Source organism: Rhinoderma darwinii, chromosome 3 (genome assembly GCF_050947455.1).
Source record: "Rhinoderma darwinii isolate aRhiDar2 chromosome 3, aRhiDar2.hap1, whole genome shotgun sequence".
NCBI classification, from domain to species: domain Eukaryota; kingdom Metazoa; phylum Chordata; class Amphibia; order Anura; family Rhinodermatidae; genus Rhinoderma; species Rhinoderma darwinii.
In genome coordinates, this window is record NC_134689.1 from 402799520 (window position 1) to 402819603 (window position 20084).

A 20084-nucleotide genomic window follows, 5' to 3' on the forward strand; every position below is an offset into this window, starting at 1 on the left:
GGATGTTATCGGAGACTTGATGTAACTCAAGATCAGTACATGTAAAGGTGACCGTATACTAGAGATTTTGTTTAGCAGAAAATAACTTTTTAAACAGTTTTCAACCACCCGTCGGCGCCTTTTCTGCAACAAAATCTGCCTCATGTGCAGAAGATGGTCGACTTAAATCCCTAATGTATGGCCAGCTAAGACCAATATGGAAGCTGTAATGGCGGCCAAAGGAACTAACGTTTTTTTCTTCTCCACCTTTTAGGGATCCAAAAAGCTTTGTCCTCAGTGTAATACAATTACATCCCCCAGTGACCTCCGTCGCGTTTACCTGTGACCTATAAAAATCCATGATGGCGGCTCTCCAGAGTATGGGATCCAAGTCAAGACTATGGCAACCGTCAATGGATTTAGACTGTCTTGGACCAATGGGAGCTCCACAATGATGTGCCCCATCTACTGTCTCCATGTTGGTTGGCCTCCCTTCTATATCTCCAACATGGCCTTTATGGAAGTCTGATCTGTTGCATCATCTAGAGGGTCAAGGACATGTCTTCTCCTGTAACCCAGACTAAGACTTCTGAGACTGCGTGGACCTCTCTATTTGTACCACCAGTATTTATGATGTTTCTCAGGTTCACACTGGTTATTAGTAACCGCATTGTCATTTAACACCATAGAAACGCATTGTTTGTGCATCTTGATCAATTTCTGCTGACTTGATTGCCATTCTATATAATATAATATGGCACTAAATAGTGCCTAATGGCACTGCCTCCCCTGCCATCCCCCACTCCCATTAAAAAATCTCCTACCGTTTTGTGTCTTTAGCTCCTATGCAGATCTATGTGTCTCCATGATGACAGACTTCAATCATGTCATGTCTTACTCTACTCCCTCTGCCCCCTCTTCTTGCTAGACAGTAGAAGAGGGGACAGAGGGAGAGAGTAACACATGTCTGCTTGTAGTCTTTAACCATGGAGACTCATAGGTCTGCAAAGGAGCTGAAGACAATTCGTTTTGGGTCCGTTGTGATCTAATTGGCCGTCCAATTTGATTCTCCATGAATCGCAAATGTCCTGATTGCCTTGAAAACTTGATGTCTCTGATGTCTTCGAGGACTGTACCCAACCTATTTTGAGCTCCATAACACCAAGCCAGCATTATTAATGTCATCCACCTATACCCCTCATGATTGGCTGTGCTAGAGGGAGCAATAATTGCAGTGTATTTTGGGAAGGCTACCAGCAAAGAATTATGGGAAAACCCGTCTGAGGTCATGTGATCCGTTTTTAATCTGTATAATTTTGGTCGATTTAGCCACGATTCCGGCGTTGCGAACCCGAAAAGTTTGGGATTTAGCCGAATCCAAAATCTTTGGGAAAATTTGGACCAAATTTGATTTGCGTAGAATCGGTGCTCTCATCTCTAATGATGATCCTGTGAGTCCACTTAGATGATTTGGCTGGATTTTGTGACTTGATGATAAAAGTCGTTAATGTCGGTATTGTTCTTGTGTTTTTTTTATGATGATTAATAAAGTTTGCACATTGAAGATTGCATCTTCTTCTATTTTTAGTTGTTTTTCTTTTTTTTGTCTGTTAAATCCACAGAAACACATGCATTAGTTTCATAATAATCCAACACGTGGTAGATTTTGGAAAACTGAAAAATGCTTACCTTGCAAATTATTTCCCCATTTTTTTTCTTCAATCTTGGTTTTGCAGAGACAGGTTTCTTTCACAACAACAAGACTGACATGACTATGTGTCCTGGTACCCCTGTGATCAGTTGCTATCGCTGTGTGTGTGGGGGGGGGGGGGGATTTGTGCGGCCAAACAATTTCAGAATCTTTCCCCGGCTGCCTAATTCATTGATATACTGTCAGGAAGCATAGTACGGAGCATTTAAAAATAAATTGAGTGCGTTAAAGGGTTTCTCTGCTTCGAACAATCCTTTCTTGTTGATCACAAAGCTTTCCTCCTGCTGGGACCCCCAGTGATCAGCTGTTATCTGTCAGTATATGATACATTTCCCTGCAGCGACACAAAAGGTGAATTTAATCATTACACAGTGTCTGCCATGGCTCTGGGGTATGTGTTGGACCCACTAGGCCGCTCTGCCGTAGGGAGTAGTAGCCAACCAAAAAAAGTCAATACTAGTCTTTAGGACAAGAGTACCTGGATAGTAGATTAGGCAGACACTTGGCATAGCAGACACTTGGCATAACAGACACCTGGCATAGCAAACACTTGACGTGGCAGACACTTGGTGTGACAGACACTTGGCAAAGATAACACTTGGCACAGATCACACTCTCGACTCCAACACTAGACTTCGCACTGGAACAGACACAATTACTGGATACGGGATATGGAATACAGGATACGGGAACACAGGATACAGTATACAACTAAGGAACCATTTGCAATAACGAATATGGGCAGACACAACAACGCTCAGGCAAGGCAGAAGGTGGTAGAGTCCTTTTTATATTCCAGGATGCGTTGGGATTGAATAGGGAGCGGTGCCGGAAGCAGATGGCTCCAACCACTGTACAGCTGCCGAGCTGCAGCTGAGCTCCTATTCGAGTGAATAGTAATGCTAATGGTAGCTATTTGCATAAAGAATTGGAATAATAACCTAATTAAGTAGATAAGGATTTAGATTAAAATATTACCAGAGGATATTACGTTTTCAGTGGGTGACAAATGTTTACTAAAAACTAGACTAAAACTGAGATCATGAAGAGATCTTTCCAGAAGTGTCTCGATATGACGTAATGTAATGTAATGCTGCAGTTTGGAAATGAATGACGTTTTCCACACTTCCTGCACATTAAAACTTTATTATTATCCTTCTATGGTACAAGCAGTAATAATAGAGTAAAATGGAGACTATTCCAATCTTAAATGGGTTTTCCCCATCATAGACTATTATGGCATATCCACAGGAGTACATTGGAAGAATAGGGAACTACCATTCTGTCAAGAGAAGTAGGCACTGGAGGCATTCAGATGGTGATTGAATGGAGAAGTGGTGGTGAGGCTTTTTTTGTAATTTTTTCCATAAACTTGAATGGAGAGAGTTGTAGAGATGTGGGCCCATCAGAGAAAATAATTCTTGGGACCCACCATTCAGCTTTTTAATGCGACCACTCTTAATTGTGTATTGCAACGTGTGTAGTAAACCAAAGACCTATATTACCACCATACAGTGACCACATAGTGGTAGACAGCAGTCCTACACAGGCGCTCTACAGACCATATAAGAGATTACATTACAGCTACATGCAGTGACTCATAGGTGACGTCTTTTCAGATTGGAGTAATTTACTAACGACTTCTTCCAGCCACGATTCACCTCTGCAGTATTTGCAACACAAACATCTTAGGCTCCTATCTTTTCCAGCACCTTCCGGAACCCACTTCCCACCCTCTACAAAAAAAATCACTATCCATAGTGTTCCAGACCAAAATAATCCTCACTTGGTGCCCCACACACTACCCTCTTTTTGTGCTCTAAACAATAATAATGCGTCCCCGTGTAAGGGTGCGTCCCTTTCTTACCTCCCTCCGGAGGACAGTAGGGCCAAGTTGTCGGGCGGCTGAAGCGGCCGCAGCTCCGGACGAAGGAGCGTCTCGGGCGTCATGGCAACGGCCGCCCTGCCGCCAGCCATGACGCCTGCGCCGAAGAAGGAGGAGGGCGGACTCTCGCGCGGCGGGAGAGGAGAGAGGAGGGGGAGCGCGGGAAGGAAGAGGGGCGGAGCGGTGTGTGTGGCGCGAAATAGAAAGAAGGAGGAGAGAGGGAGTGTGGGTGAACAAGAGACAAGAGCGAGGAAGAGAAGAGGAGAAAGGGGAGAGAAGAGGAGAGGCTACAGAGGCAGCTGGAATTGCAGCTGCAGGAAAGAGGATCCTTTGTCAGCAGGAGGGGATTGGGAGGAGGAACGTGCCTCCCTACAGAGGACCGGACTGGCAGGAGTGCATCTAAGGAGGAACTGCCTAAAGAGGAGAGTGGAGTGGAGCCTCAGCATCCACTTCAGGTACCAGCCACACACACACACGTAACCATTAGGACCCTCAGACCTCCCCAGGCAAAGTCCCATAGCCGCAGTACTACCTGACGCTCCACGCGTAGTACGGTCCGCGCCTACCCCGGTTACCAAGTACTTGAAAGACTATCCTTACACTAACTTCGGCTGTTGGAGCCTGAAGTAGGCCTAGAACACTGCATGGAACTGTTATGTATGAGCACCGCATGTAACACTGCATGGAGCTGTTATTTATGAGCACCGCATGTAACACTGCATGGAACTGTTATTTATGAGCACCGCATGTAACACTGCATGGAACTGTTATTTATGAGCACCGTGTGTAACCTTGCATCGAACTGTTATTTATGAAGCTTGTTGGAGCGGGAGCAGATAGAAGGAACAGTCGGGTTGACGGGACTTTGTTGGACTATTAGCTGGACTTCGTGTAACTCATAGCGTCAGCCCGCCAGTTCAGTTGCGTCCTAGGGGGTCCACCGTTCGGACCACCGACTGAGGAGAGAGAGGGTTGTCATGAAAGGTAGCGGATAGCTCCGCAAGGACCCGTGACGGTGCTAGTAGGTACGTTAGTCGCTGGTTCCCACGACGCGACCCGTGGGCTGAGAGTGTGACTCTTACCCTAGGGTAGGCTGTCAGTAGCGGGTAGCTCCCGCCGTGACTGACAGCGGCGTTTCCTTAGCCAAGCCGGCAACGTGGGGTCAGGCACAACCTCTCTCCGGGGGACTTCCAGCGGGATCGAAGTCCTCAACCTCAGGCTTCCTGTCTGCTCCATCGAGAAGAAGTTATTGTTAATTGCTCTCCGCAGTAAAGAAGTTGCTCAACCAGAAAGTGTGTCTTGTTCATTGTGTACCAACCGCGGTAGTTCCTCCTACACCCGCACAGAAATGTTTCCCTAGTAGTTAGGTCCCATTTATGCCCCCCCCTATAGTAGTTAGGTCCTACTTTGTGTTCCCATATTGTAGTTAGGTTCTCATTCAGGCTTCTATATAGTAGTTAGCACCCCTTTGTGTTCCCATGTTAGCTAAGTCTACTTTGGTGCCCCTATATAGTAATTAGGTCCCCTTTGTTCCCCTATATAATAGTTAAGGCCCCCTTGTGTCCCCTTATAATAGTTAAGTACCCTTTGTGCCCCTATATAGTAGCTAGTTCCCTTTTGTGTCCCCATATAGTAGTTAGGCCCCTTTTGTGCCCCTATATAGTAGTTAGGTCCCCTTTGTGTCCCCACATAGTAGTTAGAACCCCTTTCTGCCCTCCATATATTATTTAGGTCCCGCTTGTGCCCCCATATAGTAGTTCAGCCCCTTCATGCCCATGTATAGTAGTTAGTCCCCCTTGTGCCCATATATAATAGTTAGGCCCCCTTTGTGCCACCCATATAGTAGTTAGTACCCTTGGGCCCTTCATCTATTCGTTAGATCCCATTGTGCCCTCCATATAGTAGTGAGGTCCCCTTCTGCCTTCCATAAGGTTATAAGTGGTGTACCCCAGGGTTCAGTGCTGGGACCACTATTATTCAACTTATTTATTAATGATATAGAGGAAGGGATTAATAGCACTATTTCTATTTTTGCAGATGACACCAAGCTATGTAATATAGTTCAGACTATGGAAGATGTTCATGAATTACAGGCAGATTTAAACAAACTAAGTGTTTGGGCGTCCACTTGGCAAATGAAGTTTAATGTAGATAAATGTAAAGTTATGCATCTTGGTACCAACAACCTGCATGCATCATATGTCCTAGGGGGCGCTACACTGGCGGATTCACTTGTTGAGAAGGATCTGGGTGTACTTGTAAATCATAAACTCAATAACAGCATGCAGTGTCAATCAGCTGCTTCAAAGGCCAGCAGGATATTGTCGTGTATTAAAAGAGGCATGGACTCGCGGGACAGGGATGTAATAATGCCACTTTACAAAGCATTAGTGAGGCCTCATCTAGAATATGCAGTTCAGTTCTGGGCTCCAGTTCATAGAAAGGATGCCCTGGAGTTGGAAAAAATACAAAGAAGAGCAACGAAGCTAATAAGGGGCATGGAGAATTTAAGTTATGAGGAAAGATTGAAAGAATTAAACCTATTTAGCCTTGAAAAAAGACGACTAAGGGGGGACATGATTAACTTATATAAATATATTAATGGCACATACAAAAAATATGGTGAAATCCTGTTCCTTGTAAAACCCCCTCAAAAAACAAGGGGGCACTCCCTCCGTCTGGAGAAAAAAAGGTTCAAGCTGCAGAGGCGACAAGGCTTCTTTACAGTGAGAACTGTGAATTTATGGAATAGCCTACCGCAGGAGCTGGTCACAGCAGGGACAGTAGATGGCTTTAAAAAAGGGTTAGATAATTTCCTAGAACAAAAAAATATTAGCTCCTATGTGTAGAAATTTTTCCTTCCCTTTTCCCTTCCCTTGGTTGAACTTGATGGACATGTGTCTTTTTTCAGCCGTACTAACTATGTAACTATGTAACTATATATGGTAGTTAGGCCCCCTTGTATCCTCCATATTGTAGTTCGGCCACATTGTGCCCTTCTTACAGTAGTTAGGCTGCCTTGTGCCCTCCATATAGTAGTTAGGCCCACTTGAGCCTTTCATATAGTAGTTAGGCCCCTTTGTGCACTACATATAGTAGTTAGGCCCCCTTGTGCCATACATATATTAGTCCCCCTTGTGTCCTCTATATATTAGTTAGGTTCCCTTTGCGCAATGAGAAAAAAAACCTCACCTAACCCCGCTCCCATGATGAGTGCATAGGTCCTGTGCGCGCTTCCGTGGCTCAGTGCAGTGACGTCATTGCGTCACTGGTGCAGTGACATCATCCTGTCACCGGGCGCAGCGTCTCCGCCGCCGGGATGCCAATGTCCTCGTAGCCATAAAAAGAAAGAAAGAAAGAAAGAAAGAAAGAAAGAAAGAAAGAAAGAAAGAAAGAAAGAAAGAAAGAAAGAAAGAAAGAAAGAAAGAGGGAATGAATTGAGAAAAAAGGTAGGGAAGAAGTGGGCGATATTGAGGTAGTACAAGGAAAGAAGAGTGGAAATCAGGGCCTCTCTTTCCAACCCTTCTCTCTTTTAATATCATTCTCACTTTCTTTACCCTGTTTGTAACTCTCATTTTTGTTTTCTTCTCCTATTTTTACCTGTATTTTTTTATCTTTATCTTATCCTATCATCCAGAGACGTAAATATAGGGAATTCAGAAGCTGGGGACACATGCAGGCCCTGGAGAGATCTTTTCCACCTTCTCTCAACCTCTCTCTCTGTCTTTTTCTATCACCTTCTCTTTTAGTGCCCTCAGTTCATCTCACCCTTCATCTTTTTTTTAATGTCTTTCTCTATTGTTTTCTCTCCCTGTCTCTCTTTCACTGTCTCTCTCTCTTCCTCACTAAGCCACATAGTGGAAATCTCCACTGTGCTATTATGGTTTTTCTATGTCTTGGAAACCCCAGCTCTCAGGCAAACTTCCTCTCTCGGCAGACTAGTATATAAGTGGCTAAAAACAGAGCTCCCTGACAAACACAGTTTCACATCTCACTTACAAACTCTTCAATCTATTCCTCTACTGTGGACATTATGTCTCCACCAGTCAGCTCAGAAGACCCAGAGAATCCAAAGTCTTCCCATCCGAGGTGCCGCTTTCTGGACTACTGCCTTGTCATCTCATTGGTACTGCTCACTATGGTGGTGGGGTCGCTTTGTACATTATACATGGCTTGGGAGAGACAACTACTTGGATCCATTGTTAGTGCACAGATCCAGATGGACCAGAAGGTAAGATCTTCTCATGTAATAGAAATCTATCAGTACCTCTTTTCACGTATAATAGAAAGTTTAATCAAGGTCTATATATGACAGAAAGAAGAACCTACATGTACTTTGTGAGGGTCTCAACTGCGCTTGGGTTGACCACCCTATTCTATCTGCAGTTATCAATTTTTTTGCCAATGATGACCATTTTATGGAGCGTCTGATTTGAATAATTTCCTGTCATTTATCATTTTACTTTTTTGATGCCCCAATACTGATGGACAGTGGGACACGTGAGATGGGACTTTAGTTACGTTTTAAGACTGATTGTATAAGAGTCACTACCCCACTGGATTTCTGCCCCCCGAAAACATTATCTTTCATGAGATATTTTCTTTGCTTTTAAAGATGTTGTAATAATATTAAAACATTTTTGTATTATATTAATATTATTTTTATTGTTTTTTTGCAGGGAAGAAGCGCTCAGCTCGTGGTAGATAATAGTAAGTTTATTTTATATTATATTATTCATAACAATGTTTAACAGTACAGTAAATGAGCAGCTTCAGATTTGTTGACATTTATTACTATTGATCTCTATATTCCCAACTCTACAACTTTGGCTTAAATTGTATCTGTATAAAGAGAGTTAGAGTGGATGTTCTTATATTTAAAGGGGTTGTCTATTTTGGACAGTTCTGTTTTGTCAGAAAACTTCCCTTATGATAAGTGGATCACATGTTATCCCACTGCTGGGATCCCCAGCGATCATCTGTGATCTAGAGAGGAACCTGGTAAAAAGTGCTCAATTCAAGTCTTACCATAGAGACATGCTCATTGAAGCTACTCCCTACTCTGGTTTAAAGATAGTGGTGATGGACCTGCCTTTATTAACTCACAAGGTGTTGTGTCAATAAACAAACACATCTCTGCTATATCTTTAAGCAGTGGTGATGTGAAGGCAATGCAAATGCAGAGGCAGCCCTATAGAAGTCCCATAGCCATGCATGGATAGAGGTCTTAAAATGGTAAATAGTAGGTCGGAGGACAACCAGAGAGATTGGTTAAGAGATTAATTGTGGATGAGGTCCACTATGTTGGAGCACATTGAAAAGATTTAGAGGCAGATTTTAATAGCTTGAAATGTATTCTTTGGTTGATGAGAGTCCAGGAAAGGAGCAGATAATCCCTGCCTGACATACGTCCCATACAATTATGTACATTGTGCTATTAAATGACAAAGTAGAAAGCTGAAACACTTAAAGGGATTGTCCACTTTTGACATTCCATTTATTTTTTTTAGAAGGGTCCTCTGATGATAAGTTGATCACAGGGTCTCCTACTGCAGGTTTCTCCAACGATCAATTGTAGTCTATAGGGGAACTCAGTAGCAACCCTGATTGCCACCACAGGGGAAATTAGGCACTACACAGTTCCTATCAATAGACTCAGGATTTCCGAATAGGGCATTTGAAAATGGGTATTCCAAACTAGAAATCAGTATTCTCAGTTTGATTCAATACCCATAAACTACATTGTTAATCTATTTCTGTTTTTCTTTGTAGCTCAGCTGATAAATGGTACTCTGGATTGGAGTAGGAGCGGTGTGACCAGCACTTTTGTGGGCCGATATATTAAACATGACAAACAGGAAATTGTGATACAAAAAACTGGTTTCTACTTAATTTCCTCTCAGATGACTTTGAATTGTGTTGATGATTGCCAAGAAGAAGGAGAAGTGTTCCTCTCAGTACTGAAAAATATTGTAGAAGAGCCAATCTTAAAGGTAAACATTTACATCAACAAATCTACCATGAAGACCCAACCATCCTCCTTCTCTGCAATCATTCGAAAACTTTCTTCGGGTGACCGAATAAGGGCACAACTCCGGACTAGTCATGAAATTAATGACTGGCAGTTTGATAGAGAACACAGTGTTCTAGGACTTTACTGGATCAGCGACTCTTCCGATGTGGACTTTAGTGGTCAATAAGTAAGCAGCCAGGACCAAAAAGACTTATTAGAAAATAATGGGAAAAATGCACTACTGGACGTTATGTATACATGTGAAGGTCACATGTATGATAATCAAGGCTCAGGTTACAGATTTGGGATGTTTCGCCAGTGTTCAAAAAGTTGTGGCAAAGGCCCTGTATCTTTTTGGACACTTATTTTTTTTTCAAAAAAGTTTTCTTTATATCACTGTGATATGTCATGCAATTAATGGGTCCTTCTTGTATCTACTAAATGAACCTTAGTACACATCACAGGTTTTCGTATATATAAACATTTTTTTATTAGAATGTGTTGTTAAATTTGTTCTACAAAATTGCTGCTCTATATTCCCGAAAGAGGTGGTAGACTCTCAAAATGCAAGCCAACAATCAGTCAAAAAGTCTGTAAGATGCTTAACAATAGATTTTTCTCATCATTATCGTTATTTACCAGACCAACCTATGAACCTATGATGCACCTTGCCCTCACCCACCTCAGATATGTGATACATTATGAGAAAATCAAACATTGAGTGGTTCTTGACTTTTCAACTCTATTTTTAGAGTTTCTCCAACACGAAGCGATTTCATCCTCTTTATTTCCATGACAAAAGGCAATTAGACTATGTTGACTCCTTAACAGTGTTCCTACCCTATAACTAATTCTACTTCTCTTTCTTTCTCTCTCTCCTTTCCTGGCCCTCTTATCTCTTTATCCACCTTTCCACCTCTATCTCCTCCAATTTTCCATCAGCACTTGTCCTATAAAACTTTGATGTTTTGAGATGCCCAAAGCCTTCAAAGGAATGATGTCTATTATCATATACTACTGGATTGTGGTTTAATATCTAATTTTTCTTAATTTAATATATATATATATGTATTTATTATTGTGATCTTAATTTACTTTAATTTATTGGAAATTATTTATTAAATATTTATTGTTTGATATTAAATGTGTGATTTGACTTTCTTTGAGCATTGAGGTCATAAAATACTGTATGGTTGGTGGTTCCAGCCACCAGGACACACACCAATTCTAAAAACATGCCAATTTTGGTCCTGGCCTTCTGTGTAGAGGAAACCACTTATTTGTGGTCACTCTTATGAATGGTAATTACAAAAACTGCCAAGTGATTTTATTGGAGGACCACCAACAATCAATGTTTTTGAGACAGGTCCTAATGACATTAAGCAATAATTTTAGGGGGAAAAAACAATTTCACCCTAATTGTGAAAAGTTTAAGGGGAATGTTATAATCGCTTTGACCTTCAAGAAGCTTTCTTCTGGGTTTATTGTAAGCCCCTTTTAAGTAATGGACTTTGGTATGACCTGCCAAGAGAAGCCGGTGGAGGAGAGAAATTACAGTTTTGAACTCATTCCTGGCTGACAATTTAAACTTAAAAGGATTTTCCAAGCTATAACATTGAAATCTTTTCCTTAGATTGGGTCATTAATGTGTGATCCGTGGGGTCTGACTTTTGAGACCCCTATGCCCAGCAAATCAAAGGGGCCGGGACTGTGGTGTAGAACCAGGGTGCATAAATGAGAACATTATTCATTGTGAAGGGTCCATGGTCCCATTTGTCTGCCGGTTTATGGTGGTACTGGAAAAAAAATACCATAAACTAAAAATAGCTGTCACCGAAACGCTCTTTTGGCCGACAGCTATGCCCCCCAAATTCCCCATACACATGCATGATAGACTCGACAGAGCGTGCCTATGTTTTCAGTGGGAAGAGGGTAATATGTCGCTGCTAGGCTACTTTAGACGTGCTAGACATTAGGGGGGGGGGTCGGAGGGGGTGCCAGGACAGCCCTATTTTCATGATATAATTGCCAGTCCAATGTGTATAGACACCCTTAGACCTGGATCACACAGTGAGGACCTATCCAAATGAAAATCCATTTAGTATGTTTATTAATCCTAAATACTACACTACTGGACCATATGGATAAGAATATAGACCACTAAGGGTGGAAGATATTTTTTTTATACCTCAGTGGAAATATTTTTGTGGCTTAAGAAGGCGTGAGTATAGGTGAGTATAAGTTTTTAGGACTATGTGCTTCTTCATATAGTGGCTACACTGTCTATATTTCTATATTAAGAATTTACCATTTACATCAGAGCTTACATCAGTGGAGAATATATTTCTCATTTCCTCACCACACACATGCATCTAAACATATACAAATATAAAGGAAGCCAACAAGCCTACAAGTTTGTTTTTAGACAGTGGGAGGAAATTCATTTGTTCAAATGGAAATCATGATGTGTAAAGCCGGCCATAGATGGGACAATCTACCCGTGGTCCAGCTAGTATTCCAATAATATTCAATATCAGGATGATAATTAAAGGGATTCATCAGGATTAAAAAAAACATGGTCAGTTCTCAAATACCACACACAACCTGTAAATAGGTCTGGCACTGTTTTTAGAAGAAAGCAGCCATATTTTTTTGGCCAACCTCTTTAACCCCTTCACGCACCCAGACGTGTTATTACGTCCGGGTGCGGAGCATGATGTTTGGAGCGCGCTCCATATGCTGCGGGTGTCGGCTGCATTTTACAGCGGACACCCGGGACTAACAGCCAGGAGTACCGATCACGCTGTTCCTGGCTGTTTAACCCCTCAATCATAGTGGCAGCATACAGTTTTTTTATTAATAAAAGTAGTAAAATATAAAAAAACTATATAAATTTGGTAACACCATAATCGTATTGAGCCACAGAATAAAGTTAAGTTGTTGTTTTTACCGCACGGTGAAAGCCGTAATAACGAAACCCCAAAAAATAATTGAGGAATCTTAGTTTTTTCCAACTTCAGCCCGCAAATATTTATTTTTTCCGTTTCCCAGTACATTATATGGAACTATAAATGGTACCAAAAGAAACTACAACTCCTCCCGCAAAAAAATAAGCCCTCACACCACTCTATTGATGGAAAAATCAAAAAGTTATGGCTCTTGGAATGCGGGGAGGGAAAAACGAAAATCAAAAAATGTCTCAGTCCCCGAGGGGTTAAAGCAACCAATACTACAAGATCTCTATCAGACCTTCCATCTCTACATAACTTAGCTAAATCATGTTCATTTTCATTGCTGTTCACGTATTTTCTTGTTAGAAAGTTCTCTAATCAGTAGGATGATCATTAGTGATCAGATGTTAACTGTGACCTGGCAACAAGTATTCAACTTTCCTGTAGCACCACCACAGGAGGAATTAGGTATGGCACAATGTGCTTTGAAATCCTGGGGCTGCCCATGTAATGCCGGGTCCTCCAGCATTAGAGACGCTTTTTGTAGCCTCTCTAGCTAAAAGATGAGGGTCCTTAATGGGAGAACCTAACATGGTATTTAAAAATGGGTTTTCTAAACCAGACAACCCCATTAATAATTTTTATTGATCGTTAACGATTTTCAGACAAAACTGATGACACAAGGATTTTCTTTATGGCGTTCTTTAAACACTGATGCAATACAAATACTAACACATATGAATAAGTAGAAATATTTGATGACATATTAAAACTATGCTCAACTGTCCATAAAAGAGACTCAATAATTCCATTCTCCATGGGTAACAGAAAGTTACTTGCAAGCGCTAGAGGAAACTAAGGTATGAAACAGCAAAATTCGTAACCACATCCTCCCACTCGGGACCAAAGAATGCATCTTCTATACAAGTTTTTGTTGTTTTTACATCATGGTGTGCTCAGTATATGTGGTGCGTAATAGTGGCTTTGGGCTGTTGTATTACAATGTTGTGAGTTTTTATTGCAGAGCAGGCAAAAATAGCAAAAGGTGATTACTATGGTGATGATGATGAAGAATACTCATCTCCAAAGTATGAAGGCAACAGACAACTTTTTTTTTTAGAAATACAAATAATCTAGTCTACCCGATCGAAGATACATTGATACGCGGTTCACCTATAAAAAGCTGTTTTATTTCTTGTTTCGCCTCTAAAGAACCATCTAAAATTTTGATCCGAAGTTCATGAGATCCACCATGATTACATACATACACTACAGCAGTGGCTATTTCCCTCAGCTATACAGTACATATGACTAAATGATTATATGACATAACTCTTGAAAATCATCACAGTCCAACTTCCATGGCATGATATATATTCTTGCTCACCAATGACCACATCATCTCCTACTTCTCCATCACTAATTGGTTAGAAGAACTCTTCCATATTCTCCATGTCTCAACAATGTCCCTTCTCCATAACACATGTCCTTATTATCCTACTCAACTGTATTCCAATCCATCTTCAGGTAATTTTTGTTTGTTATGCCGACAATAATTTTCGTAGACATTTTTATCACTTTCGAGATTTATCCACCCAGAACCCAAAAAGAGGACAAAGTTTACTTCTCCACTTAGATTCTCATTTTTTCCGGTGGATCATTTCAGGAACTGATCCTTCATGTCCATTCCAACATCATATATCCCCTTACCACCAATTTCATCAATCTGTCTCCTCGGTATGAATAACGGGTTATTCTTATTTCATTCAAGTTGACCAAGTGGACTTCCTTACATACAAACCACAAACTATCTCCAATACTTACAACTAATACCACTCTACTACAAGGTAGACCACTCTACGGACCTCCATAAAAGTTCCACTACTAACATTGAATCCTTATGACATTCATCATCCATCTTAAGATCGGACATCATCAGGGGACACCTGTGGCCAACAAATGATCAAGGGCTCCGAGTGGCGGTCACACGTTGTACGGTAATTCAGGCAGGTAATAGTTAGTATTGTTACTCATTTCTGACTGATCCAGCGCCGCTTTCCCACTTACAATGGTTGACTCTCTGCTCACAGCCTCCGGTCACATCAAGATTTAATGACAACCGGAGCACTCTGATGACATCACCCCTGGCGGCAGTTTGAAAGAAGATTCAGTTTTTGATCATTTGCCTGTATATTAATGTACATTGCCTTGCCACTAGCTTGTGTCTATTCTATGCTCTGTCCTGACTGCTGATTTTCACTTCATTCTCGGTTTTCGCCTTCGTCCTTCTCCCTCTCATTAAGTTGTCTGGTACTTGTTGTCTAACTTTCTGGTTATTGATATGTGGCTCATCTTCTGCTCACACCTTCATATGTTCCTCTGATTTGTCACTCCAAAGATTGCTTTCCTAGTATTGACCCTGGGCTTAGTTCTTGACTTCACTTCTGCATCTGCTTCAGACGCACCTAGCAATGCACCCGCCACCATTGGACGGCTACTCTGAGGACTGTGACCATAACTTTTTGTGAGTGTTCTAGGGTGAAGAATTGGAGAATTCCTTAGACTCCGCACCTCAGTGTTTCCCAGCGCCGAACTGATAGCGGTTCAATGATCTACTTCTCTGATGAGAGTGGTATCAACTATATGTTTGTGAAACTCTTTACATGGCCGTAACCACCAAGGTAGCCTGCATAGCAGATGCTAATGTGCCCTGCAAATAGGGGGGAGCATCTCCACCCAAGTAAAGTGCTAATATCTGTGGATAATGGAAGGCAATAGTTGGAAAATTATTGTAAATCTATGGGGGACCAAGGAAAGGAGGAAATAACAAAGAGTGGAAAGCAAAGTATTCATAAACCCTACATGATATGATGAAGTGGTGCCCCATTTCAAACTTTGCTATGGGACCCCATCGTTACTTGTTAAGCCCTTGACCCTTTAATTTGTAATATTTTTGTAATAATATAAACCATTTTTAGAAGAAAAGAGCAAGTTAATGGTGCCCTCGACACAATGCTGTTTTTTTTTTGTTTTTTTGGAGATTTCCTTAAAGATTGACCTATTGATAGACTAGGGGGAGTTCACACAGAGTTTTTCGGCACGTTTTTTGATGCGGAAACCGCGTTGGTAAAATGCATCAAGAAACGTCCGAAAAGGCCTCCCATTGATTTCAATGGGAGGCTGAGTCGTTTTTCCTACGAGCGGTAAAAAAAAGCTGGAGAGAAAGCGTGTTTCACTGCGTTTTTTCCTGATAAACGCAGCAAAAAACACAGCAAAAAGCGCGGCAAATGGTGTGCAAGCATGTGCAGACGGAATTTTGAGGCAGATTTTTCTGCCTGCAAAAGACTCCGGGTGAACCCCCCCCCTAAATTATAGTGAATTTGGAGCAGAGAAAATTTGCTTCAATGTTAAGTTTCGACATAAAATTGTTTAAATACATATTTCACCAGCAAAGAAATGAAAAAGACCAACACAAGGGCTTGATAGGTAAACAAGTTCTCAGTCATAGCACATTTCCTTCCTTATTCCTCTCCAGCGACAAGCAGTGTGGTTTCTGTCGTCATCTGAGTCACTGTCATGGAAAGTTGTGTGGACACTTTAATGCATAGATGGTCAATGAGCCACCGCTGTGGTACCGGCACATTGCTCCCATGGAATAGGTGTATCCACTTAGAGTCCAAACCCGGGAAATACAGTTTCCTTTCTAGTTAATTCAGATGGTTATATAGACCATTGTGTGGTAACGTAGCTATAGTCTTCCATGTTGTAGTTAGATATTAAGGGCATCAATATTAGAATAATTATTTCAAGTGAATGTCCACCATTGACTACCATTTTTTTAAAATCTAAATAGGCCCACAATTCTGAGTTTATTAGATTAATAATATATCTTTATGGTGGTCAGACCTCCTAGTCCCCTGCAGCCATAAAGTTAAAGTAATAATATTCTGGATGCTTTGGTCCACCACTAGAAGAAGCTTAGGAGACATGTGACATCTCAGAAGATCATTTTAGATTGCTTCGTGATATTGCCTGATCTTGATGTTCTTTATCCTCCAAGATGATGATGTCATCACACGGACGACTAAAATAATTAAAGAATCAGAAGTTCCGAGTCAATTGTAACTCCTGTAACTCCTCCAGTGTGAGCATCATAAGACCATAAGGGGAATTTCTAAAGCACAGAAATAAAGTTTATCTGTCCCTAAAAAAAAATCAAAAATAGCTGTTGCAATTAAAATGTAGTGGTTAGTGTTAATGTAATATGAAATCCACAAAACACCCAAACAAGTAGAGCAAATGGGAACTGCAAGCAATGATCCAATGCCAAAATAGGAAGACGACCACAGACAAAAATATCAGACTGTCAGAACTTGGGACTGCCCCTGGAAATTACAGCTCTTGGTAGTCCAAGTCAACCACAGTGTAAACAATATTAATCGTAGACCAGCTCATTTCAGTCTTGTTTGGTAATACTTAAAGGGTTGTTTTAAAAAGACAACCCCTATTTAAAAAAAAAAAAAAAAACAATGGGTCCAACTTGTCTAGCCGGGGGAAGACTCTGCCAGCCACACATGTAACATCACACGTCGACCATTAAAAATAATGGGTCTTCATGTAATGCATGGATGCTCCAGGTCTGCCGGAGCAGCTCTCCGTTATGGTACATAAAGGGGGGGGGGGGTCCTGAGTGGGGGACTGCCCTCTATGACCTAGAGAGGCATATGTACTAGGTTTGTCAAGGAGAGACAACCCCTTTAAGTTTATCCAGTCCAATAATTCAATTTTTTTTTAAACCTTGATGAGTAGACCAATTTTGGCAATGAGAATAATTTTTTGATTTTGCCTTTTTTGTATTCTGAGAGTCAGAGCTTTTTATTTTTAGCTTGACAAAGCAGTTTAAGGCCTTATTTATTTGTACTTAATGTAGGTGTCATTTTTTGGTACATATAGATTAGCGTTTCATTTATATAAATTTTTACTTTTGTGGAAAAGCAATTTATTCACAAATTTTATCATTTTTTAAATGCCCCACACCCATCATCATAAAAAAATGCTACAGATTTATTGTGCAGGTGGATAAAGTTGTTGGGGTATCAATTATGTCTATATCATTTGATGTCTTCGAACTTATATTTATGACATTTTAGTTATTGTAAAAAAAAAATGCATGTTTGTGTTTTTTTTTACTTTTTACATTTTTTAATATATTTAATTTATATTTTACTAGCTTTTATACCCGGCATTGCTCGGGAGGTTGACTTACGGTATAGATAGAGTAAAGCTCACTATTTAAATACCCAATTATTACCCATGCAAACGACCGTAGAATTTGTCCGTAATTACGGACGCATTCACTTCTATTGCCCATGGACACCTTCCTGTATATTTACAGGAAGGTGTCCGTGCTGTAGAAAGGCTCCGCAAAATTCCTGTTTTTGCTTTTTACGGACTGTGCTCCCATACTTTATATGGGAGCACGACCCGCATAATATTTAGAGAGTATTAAAAGTTAACTTACCTGCTTCTTCCTCCAGTCCGGCCTCCCGGGATGACGCTTCATCCCATGTGACCGCTGCAGCCAATCACAGGCCAATCACAGGCTGCAGCGGACACATGGACTGCCGCGTCATCCAGAGAGGTCGGAGTGGATGTCAAGAGGGACGCGTCACCAAGACAACGGTACGGAGGGACTTCTTTTACTTTCAATCGCTGCCCCTTCTCTCTTTCCAGCACTGATAGAGGGAAGGGGCTGCCGATTAGTGCAGAGAAAACGGGTCTGTAAGTACGGGTGGAATACTGGTGACACCGGACCCAATGTTATTGGAAGCACCATTAAATATCCTTAACACTATGATCACATGATCAAAAAAAAATGTATTCCCTTTAGGAAATAAAAGTCGTAAGCCAGGGCTCCTAGACTAAACTACGAAGTGGTGGCTGAGGGGCGGGGACTTCTGATTCATTCCCATTTGGCATCATTTTTCCTCGCTCCTCATCTTTACCATTAGTCCCTCCATCGCTCATTGCTTCTCCATGCACTTTAGTCCCTCAATTATACGAGACAGGACAACTGTCCTGCCTCTGTGTAAACCCGCTGTGGCCAACATCGCAGTGCTGCTGTGTTAGCCAATTCAGCGAGGATTGATGCACGTTGCAGCCAATTATAGGCTGCCATCTCATCAACAGGGGAGGAGTCTGTCAGTGCAATCTGTTACCTGGGGAACGTGTGTCCAATCAAAAATAGCTATTCCCTGATTTTAAACCAATGAAAAATCGGGCTTGAAACAAACAAACTTTCGAAAATGTGTATGTTTTATATTCGTTATATTATATTTGTTTTATATTCGTTATATTATATGTTTTATATTCCAGTTATGTATCGTTATACACGAGTTGCAGGTATTTTATGTATATATTATATACCAGTTATTCTTCATCTCACTTATGTTATATACATCATTACCTTATATATATTTTTTTCATTCTTAATAAAATGAGTTTTTGCAGTCCTGTCACTGTATTTCTGGGCTCTACGGGTGGTGCGGCCACATGCTGGGAGTTGTAGTTTCACACGATACAGACGACGTGTCTATTTAATAGATGAGCAGCAGGAGGTACTACAACCCTCAGCATGCCCTCAGTGAGAGGACTATTTCACTCGGGGTAACCACTACTCCCACTAGTAATCCTTTCCTCCGGGATTCACCGTCCAGACCGCGTCCTGCAGTGATTTGACATTTACTGGCAGTGGAGGGAGACACGGAGACCCCGCTATACCTCAAACTCCACACAAAATGTGACCCCAAAACTGAGGCGGCGGCTGCTCACCCGACTCTTCCGCTTCCTGTGAGGACGCGACAGCGTGGGAAACTGGGGACGTCACGTGACACATTTGGCGCGCATGAGAAGCGGCTGCAGGACGGAGCTCAGGCGGCTGCACACAATGATAGAGGGCAGAGCCTGGGAACAAAGGTGTCAGGTACGAATTCAATGCGTTTTTTTTTTCGTAGCTAAAAATCATGAGGGTCTCATCTCTGACGGGATTATTCAGACGTAGCCGTCGTGGCGTTTTGCCGCGATTTTGCGACATACGAATGGGACAGCTACAGTTCTGTACATCTGAAAAAGAGGTTCTGCGGCAGCTGTGTTTTATATAAAAACACGTTATACAGATGTCACTGACATCGCTGTGTGATCTGCATGCGGTATTACTGCGGTGCTTGATTATAAATGACCAGTGATAGGGATTAGTCCTTACTGCAGGTCCCATCGAATGATGTACGTTGCAGCCAATTATGGGCTGCCACGTCATCAATAGGGGGCGGAGCCTGTCAGTGCAATCCGTTACCTGGGGAACGCGTGTCCAATCAAAAATAGCTATTCCCTGATTTCTAACCAATAAAAAATTGGGCTTCAAACAAATTTTCGAAAAAATATATATACGATTTTTTATAATCCCAAAGGGAGATTTTTAATTTATGCTTTTTATTTTACTATGATTTACCTGCATATATCTATATACAAGTACATAATCCTGTACAC

General features: G+C 41.4%; 1 protein-coding gene across 1 annotated transcript in view; it reads left to right on the top strand.

The window, feature by feature from the left end:
• Positions 1-1484, top strand: part of LOC142748398 (E3 ubiquitin-protein ligase Rnf220-like) — a 41728-nt gene extending 40244 nt beyond the window's left edge. The window contains exon 11 of the mRNA XM_075855501.1: positions 254-1484. Coding sequence (XP_075711616.1) covers positions 254-325 — 72 coding nt within the window. The 3' untranslated portion in view covers positions 326-1484. The remainder of the gene's footprint in view (positions 1-253) is intronic.
• Positions 1485-20084: the final 18600 nt, after the last annotated feature.